Source organism: Haliotis cracherodii, unplaced genomic scaffold (genome assembly GCF_022045235.1).
Source record: "Haliotis cracherodii isolate W230 unplaced genomic scaffold, xgHalCrac1.p SCAF_16, whole genome shotgun sequence".
Lineage (NCBI taxonomy): Eukaryota > Metazoa > Mollusca > Gastropoda > Lepetellida > Haliotidae > Haliotis > Haliotis cracherodii.
In genome coordinates, this window is record NW_027266271.1 from 3,730,945 (window position 1) to 3,748,637 (window position 17,693).

Here is a 17,693-nt window from a genome sequence, read left to right on the forward strand (position 1 = left end):
ATGTCCAGGTGTTGTGTGTCCCATAACTTGGTTTTCCAGGCAAAGAGCTGTGGATGTAAGGTCCATTTTGGTGACATTATTCTCCCCCGGCGAGAAAGGCTGTCGGCCAGTATGTTCAGTTTTCCGGTTATATGTCTTGCTTCCATCCGGCAATTGAAGTAGTCTGCCAAGGCAAACAATCATGTAGTCTCTGTCATCAGCTGGAGCTGGTTCCTCCCTGCTTCTGAATATATGCCACAACTGTGGTGTTGTCCATGGCTATGAGAACAGATGATTGGTAAAGATGTATCTTCCATTTCAGGATGGCGTCATAGATGGTCTTCATTTCCCTGCAGTTGATATGAAGGTTTTCTCTTCTGTGTTCCACAATCCCTGTACTGTGAGGTCGTTCATATGGGCTCCCCAACCTGAATCTGACATGTCTGTGAATAGATGTTAGTCAGAGGGATGCCGATCATCACATGATCTGATTGATTCCACCAATAGATGTCTCGTAGTAATCTTGGAGGTAACTGGCGTCTGGAACTCTAGGCTGTGAGATCGTACACAGTTGATCCATGTCTGTAGAGGATGTAGCATCAGCCTTCCTCTGAAGGTCATATCCTGTAGAGACGTAGAGCTGCCTAGAAGTGATTGAATGATCTTGATAGTCTTGATGTCTAGCTGGAATCTTGCTCTGATGTATATGTTGTCTTGAACTGGAGTAGTCTCAGACTTGGAGGGATTGTTGAGCTTTCTCTTGGTCTGCCACTAGGAAATTTTCCAGGTAATCATGAACTAACTGGAGGTGAGCAGACTTGATGACTGGCGCTGTAATCCTGGCGAATAGCCAAGAGGCTTTTGCTATCCTGATGGTAGGACTTGAAATTCTTAGCGTCAGCCAATGATGGCAAAGCGTAGATATTTATGTGAGGACGTGAAGATAGGCATCTTGTAAATCTAGGCTGTTAAGCCAGTCTCCTATGTTCAACGTCGACCATAACTTCCGTATGGATTCCATCTGGAACTTTGGCTGATGTACCAGATATCTTTTCCCAAGGGTCAACAGATCGATGATCATCCTTATTTCTGTTGTATTCTTCTTCGGGACTAAGAAGGCCAGAGAATGAAAAAAACCTTGGTGTTGTTGGTCTCTCTTAGTCTCTGAATGGCTCGCTTCTTAGTAGCTTCCTGACAGTCAAATCTGCTGCCGCTAACTTGTTTCTTGAAATGCAGGTGATTCCTGAAAAGACTGATGGTTTTCATATCCCTGACTCGGTTGGAACTAATCCTGCCCAGGGGAAACAAATTCTTCTTAGGAGGCTGTTTATATGACGAGTCTTTCTGATCCCTGGTGCGCTTCAGGGGGAAGAAGATCCGTATCTTGGCAGCTAGGCTGATAGTCAATGCTTCGAATTGTTCCTTGTATCTTGTTTGACTTTGCCTATGATATGTCCCAATTTGATGGGTGAATGTCTTAGGAGCAGAAATTGGTTGTGACATCTTGGTTTACCTGGAAACAGCTCTTGAACGAATCTCTGAACAATCAGGTCTGGACCCAACAATCCAGTGATTGATATCACGAGCATCAGACTTGGGTGGAGAGTAAGTCTTCCTGCATTCTGTCTATGGTGTCTAGAAGGCTATGGATGAGTCTGACTTGATCAGTACTAATAGTCATGGGCATGTCTCCGGTTATTCCCTCATAAGATGGCTGTGATGGTGGAATGATGTGTCTGATTCCAGCGACAAACCAATTTAATGTAAGTGCCAATATCCATAGAGTATCTGGAAACTGATGTCAGATCCTTAATCCGCGAAGTAAGTAACATGATGCTAATGTTGGGGTTGCATACCAACTTGTAGATATGTTCGCCCATTCTTGGGAATTCCGTAAGTGGAGCCTTGTGCGTCCTATATATCTTCCGCTTAATTGGAGGTAAAGGTAGTCGTCCATCATTGCTTGAACTTGTGTAGACTGTCAGACATCGGGTCCACTAATTTGCCAGCATCATTGGGCCAAGGTAATGTCTGATGGATGTGTCGAGACGTTGTTGGAGGATGACATCCCCCATATTCCGGCATCTGGGGTGGCAAATTCTCTGGGTAGCCGAACAGTGTCTGTAACGGCTAGCTGGCTGGCTGGATGGCTTGTCGGTCGGCTGGATTGCCATGAAAGGCAGGCCCATGGAGTCTGTGTAACCACCGTACGGTGTCTTAACCTGGCTGGTCAGAGGGCTGGATGGCTTGGTTGCTGTGGACGGCTGGTCCATGGATACTGTGTGGCTCCCGTATTGTGTCATGGTAGAGCAAAGCTTGCTGGTTTATACCCAGCTGGTCAAATGGCTCTGGGTGGTCGGCTGGCTGGCCGTACGGCCCAGCTTGCTGGTCATCTGAGGGGTGCCGTGTTTGAAGAGTGGACAGATGACATTCCCCTCTGTGGTCTTGTGATCGGGGAATTTTTCTTTGCCAGAGCTATCTCCTTGATTTTTGCTATTTCTTCGTCCAGCACTCAGAATTTTGTCTCTAACATGCTCTTCACCATCTCCTGTTGCTGCTGGAAAAGTTGGTAAATATACAGAGTCCAGGAGATGGTTGGATATCCGGAGAGGGAAGCGCTGGTGTGGAGACTGATTTCTCAGCCGTGATGTTTTCCACCTTCTTCTTAGCAGCCTTCCATCTCTTGGCCTTAGTTGCCAGTAGTGCCTCTGCACTTAGTGCAGCTTTCATGAGAATCTCCCATGACGATGAAGCGGCCACACTTCTTACACCCAGGGGTAGCGGGAGACTGCATGTTGACCTCACAAAGAGCACCAAACACCAGTTTTACTTACGTGCCTGCTATAGCTTCCAGCAGCAAAATTAATGTATATTTATATGTCTGTTTATTCATAGAAAACTATTTGAATAATCTTAGATTAATGTGACTTACTACCAAGTGCTAGATCGTTACTACTATTAAAATAGGTGTTGACTCTAGCACACACAGGAAAAAAGTGAGGTTGCCGCCATTGTGACGTCATGGCTTGGGTAGTTACGATACTACTTGATGACAACTAATTGTGTGATTGACAGTGAAGAGGACTTCTGTTGAAAATCTGAACATTTTAGTTAGTGTGATTGAAGCCAAAATACAGGATTTATGGCAGAGATGTAATGGAGGTAGAAGTTTTGTGAGAATTATGTCAGCTGGGGGTTTATTTGCAGAAAGAACAAAAACTGCTATTTCTTGCAAATGGAAACCATTTACACTTGGTTTGGTCTCTGCATGTCTTTAAAGTCAATTTTGAGAACAATGAATAAGTCACCATGAATAATTTCTTGAAGAGAAAGGAGGCTTATGATGTAACAATAAGTATGACTAGATGACATGAAGTTGATTTTGAATCCATGTACCTGGGTTGTTCTTGATAACATTCCGCAGAGCTTCTAAGGCCATTTCTACTTTTCCCAGACGACCTCCCTGATCTGAATGAGTGGATGCTTTTTTCTGTTGTTGAAGCATCATCAGGGAATGTAAGTACTGAAAACATATGGATGACACGCCTGCAATGTAGCACTAATATAGCTGGAAAAGAATTCATATAAAGGCAAAAATATATGCCATTTCTTTAATAGTTCACCTGAATGTTCAGGAATATCTTAAACATAGAAAACTAGCATTTAATATAACTCCATTTTCTGCAATAGTCATAAGGAACATACAGTCACCTTGAAACAACTACAAGTGCTTACAAGTATACCTCCAGAACCTTTTTTTAGGGATCCAAGCAGAAGGGTGGAAGCCCTATTGTAATTGTCAGATTTATTATTAGGGCTCCAAGCCAGAATGGAAAAAGAGCCTTTTGGTAATTGTTCTGTTTACCCTATTTTTATCATTATTAGGTTTCCAAGCCAAGATTTTACAAGAGGACAAAGTCATCTATATACCCCACAATGGTAAATACTTGTTGTGAATATGTCAACTAGTTATCTATATATTTTGTTGCCATGAAAACTTTGAAAATTATTTTTTCAAGGGTCCAACACTATCAAAAGGCACCAGTCCACCACAAGACCTATCTATGTGCCAAGTTTTGTGAAGAAATATTGTACAGTTTTCATGATCTGCTCTGGAATCTTTCATGGACGGATGGATGGATGTCCATTTCAATTAGGAGAGAATTATACTGTGTTTTCAATGTAGAGCTAGGTTACCCGTAGATTTAACCATGCTAAATTGAATTTGGAACCGAATGCACAGCTTGAGGTTTCAAATGTTAAATTTAGTGTGGTTAAATCTACAGGTAACCTAGCTCTACATTGAAAACACAGTATGTTTATCTCCATTCTACCATGATTAAATAAAACGTGAACTCTTTGGTCTTAGCAAATATACTGAGTGAAGCGGCATGGGTTGAGTCCAGTGTTTTGAGTGGGTTATCGATCTGAATTACGGAATCACCGAACAAATATGGCGCTGTATATTGAATATTGTAGTAACCATTTCTGTGCATTTTGTAACCTGTAATTGTAGATATAATTATTCAAATATGCCTACCAACAATGACTGAAAATAGTACTATTCTATGAATATTAGCTTCCGTGGTCATGCGTTCGTCAAACCAGCTGTTTCAATCAGAGGGGGTTTATTGTGATTTAATAGCCTCTGATTGACCAATCACAATCTAGTAAATTCCAAATTCATGGTATTATTTCAATTATTGTCATTATTTTTGTTATTCTGCTGATTTAGGACCAAAGATAACACAATAACCAGCTGCCAGATTCCATTCAAATTTTTTAAATGTATGTGGACTGTACAAGTTATCCCAAAGACCAAGGGCAGTAAAACTAAAAAGCAAATAATTTTTGAAGACATATTTTGCCCTATTGCTCCGTAACCGCTTGTCCGAATACCATCAAACTCTACATTTGCCGCTTTAGGTGCTAAACATTTTATGTTTGTTGAACTTCGGTCATTTGTCACATTGTTTGGCAGCCATATTGGATTCAGCTTGTAAGGTATAGAAAATATTTGAAAATTTGCATGAACTTTTGATGCCATATGTTTCACATTTTTTGCTCTTGTTTGCATGTCAAAAGTAACATGGCACGGTGGCCATATTGAATTCAAGATTTTCAGAGCATAGTTCACTTTTTTGGGGTACATGTCTTCAAAACCCTCCTCCTCTGAACCTACTGAATAAAATGCTCCTAACTTTCAGAGATTTATCTCCATACATTATTCATCAAACTATTTTGGAATATTCATTTTTGTTGTGGCCATATTGGATTTTACTTCTAATAATTTTTTTCTCTTTAATTTACAAATCATATCTTGTTTTCATCATAGAAAATAATGAAAGTTTGTGTGAAGTGGTGTTTGTGTGTGCATGCATTTTTGTGTGCGTGCGTTTGAGTGTGAGTTTGTGTGTGCACGTTTTTTTGTGCTTGCAAACATTTTAGATGCGCTTATTACATTCAAGACCCTGATTATTATTGTTTTTAAACTGAAAGAGTTGGAAGAATGAGTGGATGATAAATACACTGTCACCTTCATGTCTTTTGATATCAAATATATCAACACATGTCAATTAATTTTTATAAACCTTGCACAGGACTCGGAAGTTTTAATCTCTTATATTTCATAATAAAAGTCACTCAGGTGAAATTCCTCTCTATATATACTTACTTGAGCCTGTGATCCCAAATAATCTAATAAGTCAATGGTGAATCCCTTGGCATTCTGGAACAAAAATTGAGTGCTGTTAATTGTCAAGCGAAAAGGTAGAGATGAACATATCATCGATACATTATCACCTTTAAACATTTACTTTTCACAAATTCAACTTACATCCAGTAGAAATGTTGGTTGTTCGTTGTACACTCTTACAAATACTTCTCCAACAATCAGTTCCTTCGCATAAATATCAAACACAAAGTTAGCTCCATAGCTGCTGTCACATTCTCCCTGAAAAACAAAAGATAAGATAGTGCAAGCTAGTTTTATTCCACAATGATTAGAGAAAAAGAAATGCACTCTCTTCATCTGATGACATCATAGCAATTTCATGGTATTAGGTGTAGCATTAGGTGTAAGATCTTTTCAGTACATTTTGAGAAATTGTCAGATTTTAAATCGGATCAACACCTTTGAACAAATTGAGGTGTCAACAAAGGTGGGAACAAGCATGTGAAGTTTGAGATTCATTAAGAGATTATCTTTACAGTTAAAGGAAATTTTGAGAGAATTTAATTGCATGGTTCAAAGTGCAAAGGTCAAAAGTTTCAATATTAAAACAACTGGAACATATGTGCTGAGCCCCACTACAAAAATAGGTTTTCAAATATCGCCTATATATTGGGATTCCAACCTTTTGAACAAATTTGGTTGTCATCTGTGGGAACGTGCCACAGGCTATACACAGTGGCCATGACATAAGCTCACAAGCTGACTTTCAGTTATGTGAGGAAAAATATCTAAATGTGCCCAAAAATGCTTGTTATTATTCTTTTTTTTATAAGGCTGGAAAAAGAGTTTTCAAATGCTAATAGACTGATGGGAAGATGGAGAGACAGCCAGACAGAAAAATGACAAATATCCATGTCATAAGCTCCTTTCTGGGATCAGTGTCACAGAATGTTGTGCTATTTGCATCACTGGTGGGTTAACATCGCAGATGGGAACATACACAATAGGACACAGCATTTTGCTAAAAATTGCCAAGAAGAAATGGAACTTACAGTTTTGATCATCATTTGTTGTTGGTCAGCAAGGTACTCATTCAGCTGTGCACGTGTCGCATTGTCCCAGATAAGGTAGGGATTCTCAGTGTTACTGTTGAGAATCTTCAATAACTGCAGACAAGAATAAGGAACATGAAACTGCATTGCATCAATTATTAGCATGCACACATTATACAATCAATATCTATATTCATTAAAATGTCTGGTTTGCCTATTGTTCTCACAGATCTTTGTGAATCTCAATTTTAATATTTATTGTATTTCTTCACATCAAACCAAAACAAAACAATTCAAAATAAGTATTACAAACATTTGAGACAAGAGTCACAGATTCTGGAGCTCTTCTTGGTGTCATATCAATAGTTCGAGCTTTGGAGATTAACTTGTAAGGTGTTTGCATTACATTGATATACAAAAGCAGCCCCATCACTATTTTTTCCCAAATGCCCCCAAAACTCTCCCATCAGAAGTGTATCATGAATCATTTTGACTTGACCACCTCAGGTGACCTTTTATGTGCCTGATGCAATATAACTATGAAACAGATAGCCTCTACCTACCTTTATCACAAAGTCATAAGAAACTTCTGGTTAAATAACATCACTTTCAGTGTGGGAAAACACATGCTCAATGATAAATGCAGTAAACTTTAAAACAGAAAAGACAATGCCTGAAGCTACCTAAACAAAGTAAAAGCATTTTTGGTTTAATAACATTACTTCCGATTTGGGAAAACATATTCTCAATACAACTATATTCTCTAAACAAAAAGGTGTGAGACGCTAGCTGAATGCCCTGATGCTATGTGTTCCCTCCATGTTTTGATAACAAGATTATAAGTGTCCATATGATATAGAGGTTTCCTTCTTATCTTCAGTTTCTGTACATCATAACACCTGTTAGTGTTTGGCTTTCAAATCTGACCAAACAGAGCCAAAAGTCGCAATCAGAAAAAATATGTTTGGTGGTTTAGAAAAATGAAACTAGATGACTAATAATTATCTAACTACAAATAACTGCAACTTTGTGAACATATTTCAATCAAATGTATTTTATACATAATCTCTTGTAGCTTCATGTGTGAATTAAAAAGAACAAAAACAATTTCTGACAGAAGTAAACATGTGTATATGTTACTGTCAAAATAATATACAATTTGCATTTGTATTTTATTTTTTTCCAAATAAACCAACTAACCCAAACAACTAAAAAGTTAGTTTGGAGTATTTTAAATCCCATTATTTTGGTCTGCTGACTAAACTTTATGACAGATACTGATAATCCAGTTAAGGGAAGTAAATGATTTACTGTCTGAGTCTCAAGCAGGGTTCCGACCAAACGACTCTACTGTTGATAATTTGTTTGTTTTACAAGCTCTTTGTTCTAATTATTTGTGCAAAACCAGAGGCCACTTTTATTGTGTATTTACTGACTTAAAAAAGTTTTTGACTATATAAATAGGAAAGAATTGATGGATTTACTTATTACTAAGGGATGTCATGGTAAAATGTCTGTTCTTTTAAAAAACATGTATGCATCAGTATAAAGGTCAATAATGAATGTACGGACTGCTTTACAACATCCTCCGACAAGGTTGTGTTTTAAGTCCGTTGTTGTTTATATTTTTTCATAAATGAACTTGCTATGGAACTGCAAAATAGTTGTTAACATGGGATATTTGTAACACAAGAAATAATGGACATTATGCTCATTCTCTTTGCTGATGATGTAATTTTTTCCTATTCTGTAAATGGCTTGCCCAAAAAGTTAAATGTGTTACAGAGCTACTGTTCAAAATGGAGTCTTGTAGGAAATCAGAATAAAATCAATGCTGTAGTTTTTAGTAAAGGTGGTATTGTTGCAAAACATGAAAAGTGTTTTCTTGGTTCGTCTGCCTTGAGTGTAATCACTTACTATAAATATTTAGGTATGATGTTTTCCTCTAGATTGTCATGGTCTATGGCATGTAAGCAATTAGCTGTTGAGGCATCGAAAGCCATTATATCTCTTTATGATTTATTCAGGAAAAATAGTAGTGTGTCTTTTTTCACAACATGTACCATTTTTAAAGGCAAAAATATTCCTATACTTTTCATCCGGAGAAGAAGAGGATGAATACCATGTCTTGCTTATATGTGAAATGCATTCCCATTTAAGGTATAAATTTCTCCCCTTGCTGCAAGGCATTTTTAAAGACTGTCAGTTAATGATAAATCTGCTAAACTCTGAAAATCCTGATATGATCCATACTGTTTCTGTATTCTTAAACATGTCTTTATAATGAGGAATGTGTAACTTGATTTAAAATCTAATCATGTACATCACGTGACAAATGTTAATATCCAATCTGCATTGTACTATGGGCCTTGATGCCTAATTTACTGAAAAAACTGTCTGTTTACGTTACAATGATATCCAGAAGGAGACAATACAGAACTGCATACCTCTGCTGGATGTTCATTGGACAGTTTTCTGGCCAAGTAGGGTGTCAACATAGCACCAAGTGACTTCTTGACTGTAGGGTTGTCGGGACTAGACAATGCGCTATCATTGTTGTAGTAGCCACCTAACCTGGCACATGCTTGGATACTGAGTCTAGCCAATTCATTTGCTATTTCCTGAAACAGATTTTGGTTTGATTAGATAAACTGAAGCCAGTAAACGCAGATTACTATACAATTACACAAGCACAATTGAGCAATATCGACGGATAATTGGTAGCAGGAGAATTGCAGTGATGTATCCAAAGTATTCAATATGTTACAATGGATGCACAATGACCGCTTCATGTGGCCATTTGATATGCAGCAAAGATGTACAGCAATATCCTCTATAAGAGGACTAGTCCCAGTATTGTGAAGAATATCTGACCAAACTTTGAGGAACCACAGTCAGAACTTCATCGTCAATTGTGTCGTCAGTGGAGATAAGCACACACAGTATGGTCTAAGCAGCAATGGTCAAGTGTTCGGGTCCGCATGAGTCAAGATTATGCTGAATCAAGCTGATGGGTGAGCCAGGGTGTAGTGGCAGTGTTGCTATTGTTGCTTATTGTTACTTAGTTGCTATTGTCTAAAAGACCAAATCGGGATTGCAACTGGGTTTATTTTTCAAGTTTAGATTTCATAAACAGGGCTCGAAATTATCAGTGCCATCGTGCCGAGGACACACCTGAAACTATAATGGCACGGTGAATTCATTAGCTGCGTGCCCCTATGGCAAACTTAACTTATCGATGAAAGTGACTGATGCGGTATTTCTGTTGATAATTATGACTCATGAACAACTGAATTTCTTTTTGTGAAAACGATGATCGACACTATTTAACTCTTTCAACACCATAGGCGGGTACACCGGCCAAGAGGTCTCTAGGCCGATAGACCAGCCAATCTAGCTGTAGACACGTCAAAATAGTATATAATTTTATGAACCTACCTGTCATATCATTCATTCATTCATCTGTCATATTTCACTTTATATTTTTAATACAGAATGTGATTTCCTGCTTAAAATGTTCAGAATAACACGATATCACAAAAACCAAAAAAAATTAATCATACACAAGAACAGTACCATTGCTGTAATTTGATTGGCTGCCTTAGGTCACGTGCTCAAATTTGACCAATCATGAACCTTGTAGCAGATTTCGGCAAATAAGCGTCATTAGAAACCAATTTTTATGCAATATGCATGTTACAGCTACGTAAAGACTCTAGGCGAGTTTAATATCATGTAGATGACAAAATAATTTTTGAAGATAATGGTATGTTCCGATTATGTAAACAATGAACATAAAAAAGAAATATGTAAGTGGATTTTATGAAATGTTATATTTGGCGAAAATCTTCAAATGTTCGCTTCCTTGGTCCTTAAAATCTGGATATTATGCATGTGTTCGCTTAGATTTTTTTAATTTACAACACAATTATTTTAGTTTTAAATTATTTAAATAATGTGATAAACATAACTTGCATATGTATAAACATCAGTGTCCTGGAGAACTATAGCCAGGAACATGAAATGTTCGCTGGGAATACCACTGGGAATTAACTGGGAGCATTCGTGCGAACGCTGAGTGCTTCGCGGATTTTGTAGTTCATGTAAATCGTGCGGCACGTGAAATTGCCTCTGTATAGCCAAGCTTTGTGAAAATAAAGTCAGTTCGAAAAACACTGCATAACAAATGGTAGCAGAGCGTGGTTTTGGATAGTTTAGAGCAGTGTTATCTGGGTATAGGGTGCAGTGTGCACGTTAGTAGAATAGTTGCATGTTATGTTGTGTGTTGACATTTAGTTAGGGTTATAGTGGAGTTTGAGTCACAGTTTATAGAACAAACAGATTTTGAACTAATTTGTTGACTGTTTCTTTAAATCTCGTGCACCAAGTCATGTTGCAAACAGGGTCTAAAAAGTCATGACTTTCCTGACTATGTGGAAGAAATAGCGGAACTTAGACGCAAGAAGGCTATAGTCAAATCAGTCTTCACTAAAGCAACGAATAGACTTGAAAGACTTAATGATGACGAGAATCGTTCCACTCGGACAGAAATCCGAAACGCGATTGACAAAGTTAATGATTGTCAGCTGAAAGCTATCGAGATTGTTATAGCATTGTCTGAAACATTTCAAACAATAGGTGATCCAGATAGCATGACGAAAGTTACTGGCGAGGTAACACAGATAGAGGAGATTGGGAATGAGATACAAGAACGAGCTCAAGAATATTTGAGAAACAGGGCAGATATGAGATCGTTCAGCAGTGTTAGAACAGGATTATCCAGATTATTTACGGCTGAAAAAGAAAAGCATGTTACTGTTGTCACTGCTTCTCACGTAGAGCTAGTGGAACCACAGTTGGATTAAGATGTTGCTTGTTTAGGTCAGAGGTCACAAACAAATGTCATTGGGTTAGGTCGGGGGCAGCAGACCAATGCAGATGAATTTAGTCATATGAATAGGCCAGAACCCATTACACAGAAGAATGTTAGACATAGAATTTCCCCAGAAACTGTTGCAAATTCGGGTAGTTACAATTTGGGAAATGATATGTGGAAGCAGTTGAGACGTGTTTCCATTCATACTTTCTCGGGTGATGCCAAATCATATGAGGGTTGGAAAGCGGCTCCAGCTACACCCGAGTACAAGCTTTTACAGTTGTGTCAGTACTTAACTGGGGATGCAATGAAAGTCATACAAGATTTAGGTCATAGTGCGGCTGCATATGACGTAGCACTAGATAGATCAGAGAGGAAGTATGGTGGCAAGAGATGCCAAATTACATTACAGTTGGAGGAAGTGTGTTACTTTAGGCCAATTCGTCCTGGCAATGTCAAGTATATTGAGCGGTATGCTGACATGTTAGACACTGTCGTGGTCAATCTTAGAGATACTGACAGACTAGAAGAGTTGGGCAATGGAGCATTACATAATCAGTTACTGAAGAAAATGACAGAATCTATGTTAACTGACTACCAAAGATGGGTCTTTGATCGAGAGAGTCAAGAATCGGTAGACACATTGCAAGAAACTGAGTTTAATGTTGTAGCATCAGAAACTTTGCATGGCGTTTCCCAAAAGGGAAGGATTACAGTTAGAGGTCAGAGCAAATCAGGTTCATTCTTTGGCGATCGACAGACTGACACGAACGCTCAGTGTGTGCTCTGTAAAAGTGGTCATCATATTTGGAACTGTAAACAGTTCAAGACAATGACTGTTCCCACAAGATGGGAAACTGCTAAACAATTGAACCTTTGCTTCAGGTGTTTGGGCACTAACCATCGAGGTAATAGTTGCAGACGCAGAATCACCTGTGGAATAGATAACTGTACCGCAACTCATAGTAGATTTCTTCACTCAACAAAGAGAAGTTGTGACAATGTTTCTAAAGCTGAAACTCCTGAAACTGAAAAGCAACATGGAAGTCATGGTCCATCTGTAGTTACAATGTCTTCCACTAAATCTAGCAAGTCAACGCTAGTATCATTGAGAATGGTGCCAGTAGTTCTAAAGAATGGAAAGAACAGAATTGTTGTTAATGCACTATTGGATGATGCCAGCACACAGACTTATATTAATCAAGATGCTGCCTCAGAATTAGGGTTATGGGGTCCTACAGAGAAAGTTTCAGTTAATGTCCTCAATGGGCAACATGAAACATTGGATACTATGTCAGTTCAAGTTGGACTAGAGAGTTTGGATGGTTCAGTCAATACTACAATATCTGCCTTAACAACTACTCGGGTTATGGGACAGATGCAGGTTGTTGATTGGCAGAAGTTTGCAGGAAGATGGAAACACCTTGACAGCATTGAGTTTCAAAAAGTCAAATCTCCTCATATAATAGATCTTCTTATTGGAATGGATTATCTTGAACTGCATAGATCCTATCAGGATATCCCAGGTCAGGAAGGTGAGCCAACAGCACGGTTAACTAACTTGGGTTGGACCTGTATTGGTAGGATACCAGGATTAAGTGATTGTCAGAATTTGGGCACATTCTTCACTGACAGTAGGGAAGTTGAATTAAGTTCAATATTACAGAAATTCTGGGAAGTTGATGAAGTTCCCCCTTTAGCATCTATCCTTTCCAATGAAATTGTGATTGAATCTGTAAAAGATACAATCAGATACCAGAATGGTCGGTATCAAATTGGCATTCCATTGAAGGAAAATGCAAGTCCTTTACCAGACAATTGGGAAATAGCTTACAAACGTCTCTGTTGCACAGAGAAGAAATTATCAAAAGACAAACAGGTTGCTGATACTTATGATGGTATCATATCTCAGTATCTTGAAAAAGGTTACATTGAAAAGGTGTCCATTGATGGAACAGATGTACCTTGTGGATGGTACTTACCTCATTTTCCCGTAGTGCGTCCAGATAGGGAAACTACAAAAGTTCGCATTGTCTTTGATGCATCAGCAAAATGTGAAGGTGTATTGTTGAATGACACTATCCATCAGGGTCCAAAGTTACAAGGTGACCTATTTCAGATATTTTTCAGGTTTAGAAGGTACTCGGTAGCCATAGTATGTGACATTGCAGAAATGTATCTTCAGATAGAAATGTTGCCAAAAGACAGGTCATTCTTTTCGATTGGAGGTCAAACAATCAGAATGACATGACACAGGTTTACCAATTCTCAAGAGTAGTCTTCGGTGTTAATGCCTCTCCGTTTTTGGCACAGTACATATCACAAGAACATGCTAGAAGGTTTCAAGAACTCTACCAAAAGCTGCTGAGACTGTGTTAAAGTCGACCTATATGGATGACAACATAGACTCGCTTCCAAATGAGGTCGAAAGCCATAGAGCTGTATGAGCAGCTTACAGAGTTGTGGGGAAAGGCAGGCATGTGTGCACAAAAGTGGTTAAGCAATTCACCTGAAGTCTTACAGAAAATTCCCATAGAAAATAGGGCTACTGAGGTTGATCTTGGTAGGGATGAGTTGCCAACTACAAAAACACTTGGTCTGACGTGGGTGGCAAAAGATGATGAGTTTAGCTTCCGAAGTACTAATGCACACAACAGTTGGATACTTACAAAGAGGGGTTTTCTTAGAGAAATGGCTAGGGTATTCGATCTGTTACAATTCCTTGCTCCTTTCATCATCAAAGCAAAACTCATCATGCAGGAAGTCTGGCTTAAGGGTTTAGATTGGGATGAAGAGCTTCATAATGATTTGAAACAGAAAGCATTCCTTTGGCTTAATCAAATGAAAGAGTTGGAGACTGTTAGATTCCCGAGATGCTTACAACTCAACTTCAAAATTGAGAACAGAAAATTGCATGTTTTCGTTAATGCATCTGAAAATGCATATGGGGCAGTAGTCTACAACGTGACTACCTATCAAAATGGGATGGTGTCTAGTCGCTTGGTGGCATCAAAATGTCGAGTAGCACCTCTGAAATCAGTCAGCATTCCTCGAATGGAGTTAATGGCAGCAGTATTAGGAGTTAAGTTGATCTTGACTGTGGTCAAAGCTCTAGAAATGAATATTGCTGGGGTGATTCTTTGGTCAGATAGTCAAAATGTGCTGTATTGGATAAAAAAACATAGCCGCACATTCAAAACATTTGTAGCTAATCCGATAGCCTTTATCCAAGAAAACACTATTCCTAGTCAGTGGAACTACAGCAGATATCCTGTCTAGGGGTACAACAGTTGCTAATTTGAACAAAGCATGGACTTCTGGACCTGACTTTCTAGAAAAAGATGTGACAGAATGGCCTTTACAGATGGTGAACAACCAAACATTAGATGATTCTGAAGCCAGGAAACCTGTTATGTTGACAAAGCAGTTCTTTGCAATGGTAACACCTGACCGGTGTTGGAGACTAGATCCGAGGAGACACTCAGATTGGCAAAAACTACTTAGGATCACAGCATGGGTTTATAGATTTGTGAACAACAGTCGTTCTGAATTAGGTTTGAGAATCGCAGGATTATACCTTTCAAATGATGTACTGTAAATCATGAAATTAATACGTTTCCAAAAGAATGTGACCACTGGCCCCTTGCCAAAAATGTGACTCAATATGAATGCGACACCTCCCTCCTCTCAGTGGATTTGTATCTAAAGAAAATTTCCTCTGTCAGGTTTAATCCAGTCACACACCAAATAGCACCGCTTATTAGCACTGAGTAGAGTACTCCTGCTAAAACAGTACATGCACGCTGGCTCGTGTCGGCCTTTGACGCAGTCGCAAAGAACAAAGACACTGTGTTGCGTGGGTGGCGTCTGTCTGGACTTGCAGGTGTGATCAGTGATGACATTAGTGAGTGGAACAATTCACAGGATGTAATTAGTGCTTGAATGACATTGTTCATATACTTGTTACAAGTGCTGCTCAATAAAAAGTGATGTGGAATACATGGTTGTTTGTTTTCAGTGTATGTCTAAGTTAGTATTTCTGCTATCCAAAACGTCTTATTGTTGATATAATTACAATATTTAATAATGTGAGCAAAGACCACTTGCATTTTTGTCATTTAATTCACTCTCGCATTAATTTCAAGATTTACAGTATAACATGTAGTAACAAAGATGCAGATAGGCTGAAATCCCAGAGGAGAAGAGGGCCAGGAGTTGGACCACACCCTATGGACCCAGAACAGCTACAACTGTAACTGATCAGTGCACAGCTACTACCAGTTGTGAACAGGAGCTCTTAAATCTTGGAACTATTATAATTGGTATTACAGTAGTTAACTAAGGTTCAAAGGCAATGAGTAACCCATAATGAGTAACTTGAGTGATGGGTGTTTGAATTTTCTGACTGATCATTCATTCTAAGTATAATTTGACTTGAATAAACACTATGACAGTCTCAGGACATGTATTTGAATTATGATTAATCATTAAAACAGTTTAGAAGCCAAAGTATTTCCTGGCACACCTAAAACTGTGATGGCACACTTAATTTGGCATAACTGTGCCCATTGGCAAACTTGAAATAAATTTAATTTCGAACCCTGATAAACATTATGAACAGTGGAATGTATAGATAAATTATTGCTGTACAATATGCACTTAACAAAATCTGGTGCAAAGACGTCCAGGGTAGGTGGAAAGTCAGTAATGATTATGGCCTCCTCGAGCTGCTATCACCTTATGGCAGCAGCTGACCATAGACGCGATCAAAGTCTGAATATCAGCCCGGGGGATGTTCTGCCACTGCTGCTCTAGTGTCACAAACAGTTCCTGAAATGTCTGTGGCAGTGGTTGATGTTGACGGGCACAACAATCCAGCACGTCCCACAGATGTTCAATAGGGGGCAAGTCTGGCGAGCGGGCAGGCCAGGGTAGCGTAGGCACGTTGTTCTGACGCAGAAACTCTGTGCATACACGTGCAACGTGGGGTCTGGCGTTGTCCTGCTGAAAGATGCCGCCATTGACGTTGATGAAGGGGACAACATGGCACTGCACGATCTCGTCTCGATAACCATCCACCATCCACTCTCACAAGTGCTGTCCGGCCTCTGTGATGAATGCCTTCCCACACCATGACGCTTCCCCTTCCAAAACCATCCACTTGCTGAACACAATTTTCAGCTTAACGTTTGTTATGATGTTGGTACAACAGCATGTCTCAGCCCAAAACAGGACTCATCTGTGAACAGAACATGTCTCCATCTTGCTTGAGGCCATGTGACTCTCTAACAATACCACTGCAGATGTTCATGGAGGTGATGCGGCGACCATGCCTTTTCAATTGTTTGTGTCGTCCGGGTACTCTCTGTGTTTCTGATTTCCCATCATGCTGTTCCCTGAAGGCACTAAAAAAACACAGTGCACATGCAGTATGCACTTTTCACTCCAAAATCATTTTGTAGATAACATTGTTTGACACGAGGGACAGAGCGCCATTTTGTGGATGGGTGAGACAGGGGATGTGTCGGAGGGGGCCGTATCCAAAGGTAGTCAGCTGAGGGAACCGGCCAGTGACTCAACTGCGAGTTCTAGTTCAGAGTCAGAGTCGGAATTGGAGAGCGAAGAGAAGCACCTGACTAGATCCCGAAGAAAACAATGTCTCCAAGCTGAAATAAAGGAGCTACGTTCTTCAGTGGAAGGTTGAAAGTTCAGTAAACCGGCAAGTGTGAGACCCAGGGCCTCAAGGGAAACCGTTTCCACTAGACAGGTCAACCCAGAGGCAGAAATTCAACATGTCACCCTTGACCAACTTAGGGATATGGAGGACTTGGACTCAAAGGTCACCACACAGATGAAATCTATGAGACTAGAGCTTTAAGACAGTGACTCTGGTGACAGTGCATTGGAGACCAGACACAGGAGTGTTTCCAGATGTTGGCAGTATTGGCAGGTATTGATGCCAGATCCGCTCAGTCAGTTATAGCGCTGCAGATATGGCCTAACACTGTCCTAAAGCTGGAGGAGGATGCTCAGGTGGATAGGTTTAAGGACTTAGACTTTAGACAGGAGAAATAGAATTTATTACAAACGAGTACAGGAGAAACAAGGGAAT

General features: G+C 39.4%; 1 protein-coding gene across 2 annotated transcripts in view; it reads right to left on the reverse strand.

Annotated features, from left to right (window-relative positions):
• Nucleotides 1-17,693, reverse strand: part of LOC139463733 (dnaJ homolog subfamily C member 13-like) — a 510,967-nt gene that overhangs the window by 143,963 nt on the left and 349,311 nt on the right. The window contains exons 42-46 of one of the 2 annotated variants that reach the window (XM_071244982.1): nt 9,153-9,326; nt 6,706-6,819; nt 5,816-5,932; nt 5,654-5,707; nt 3,376-3,502 (exon numbers count right to left, since the gene is read on the reverse strand). In XM_071244982.1, the coding sequence (XP_071101083.1) occupies nt 3,376-3,502; nt 5,654-5,707; nt 5,816-5,932; nt 6,706-6,819; nt 9,153-9,326 (586 nt within the window). The remainder of the gene's footprint in view (nt 1-3,375; nt 3,503-5,653; nt 5,708-5,815; nt 5,933-6,705; nt 6,820-9,152; nt 9,327-17,693) is intronic. The other variant, XM_071244983.1, reaches the window with a different exon arrangement.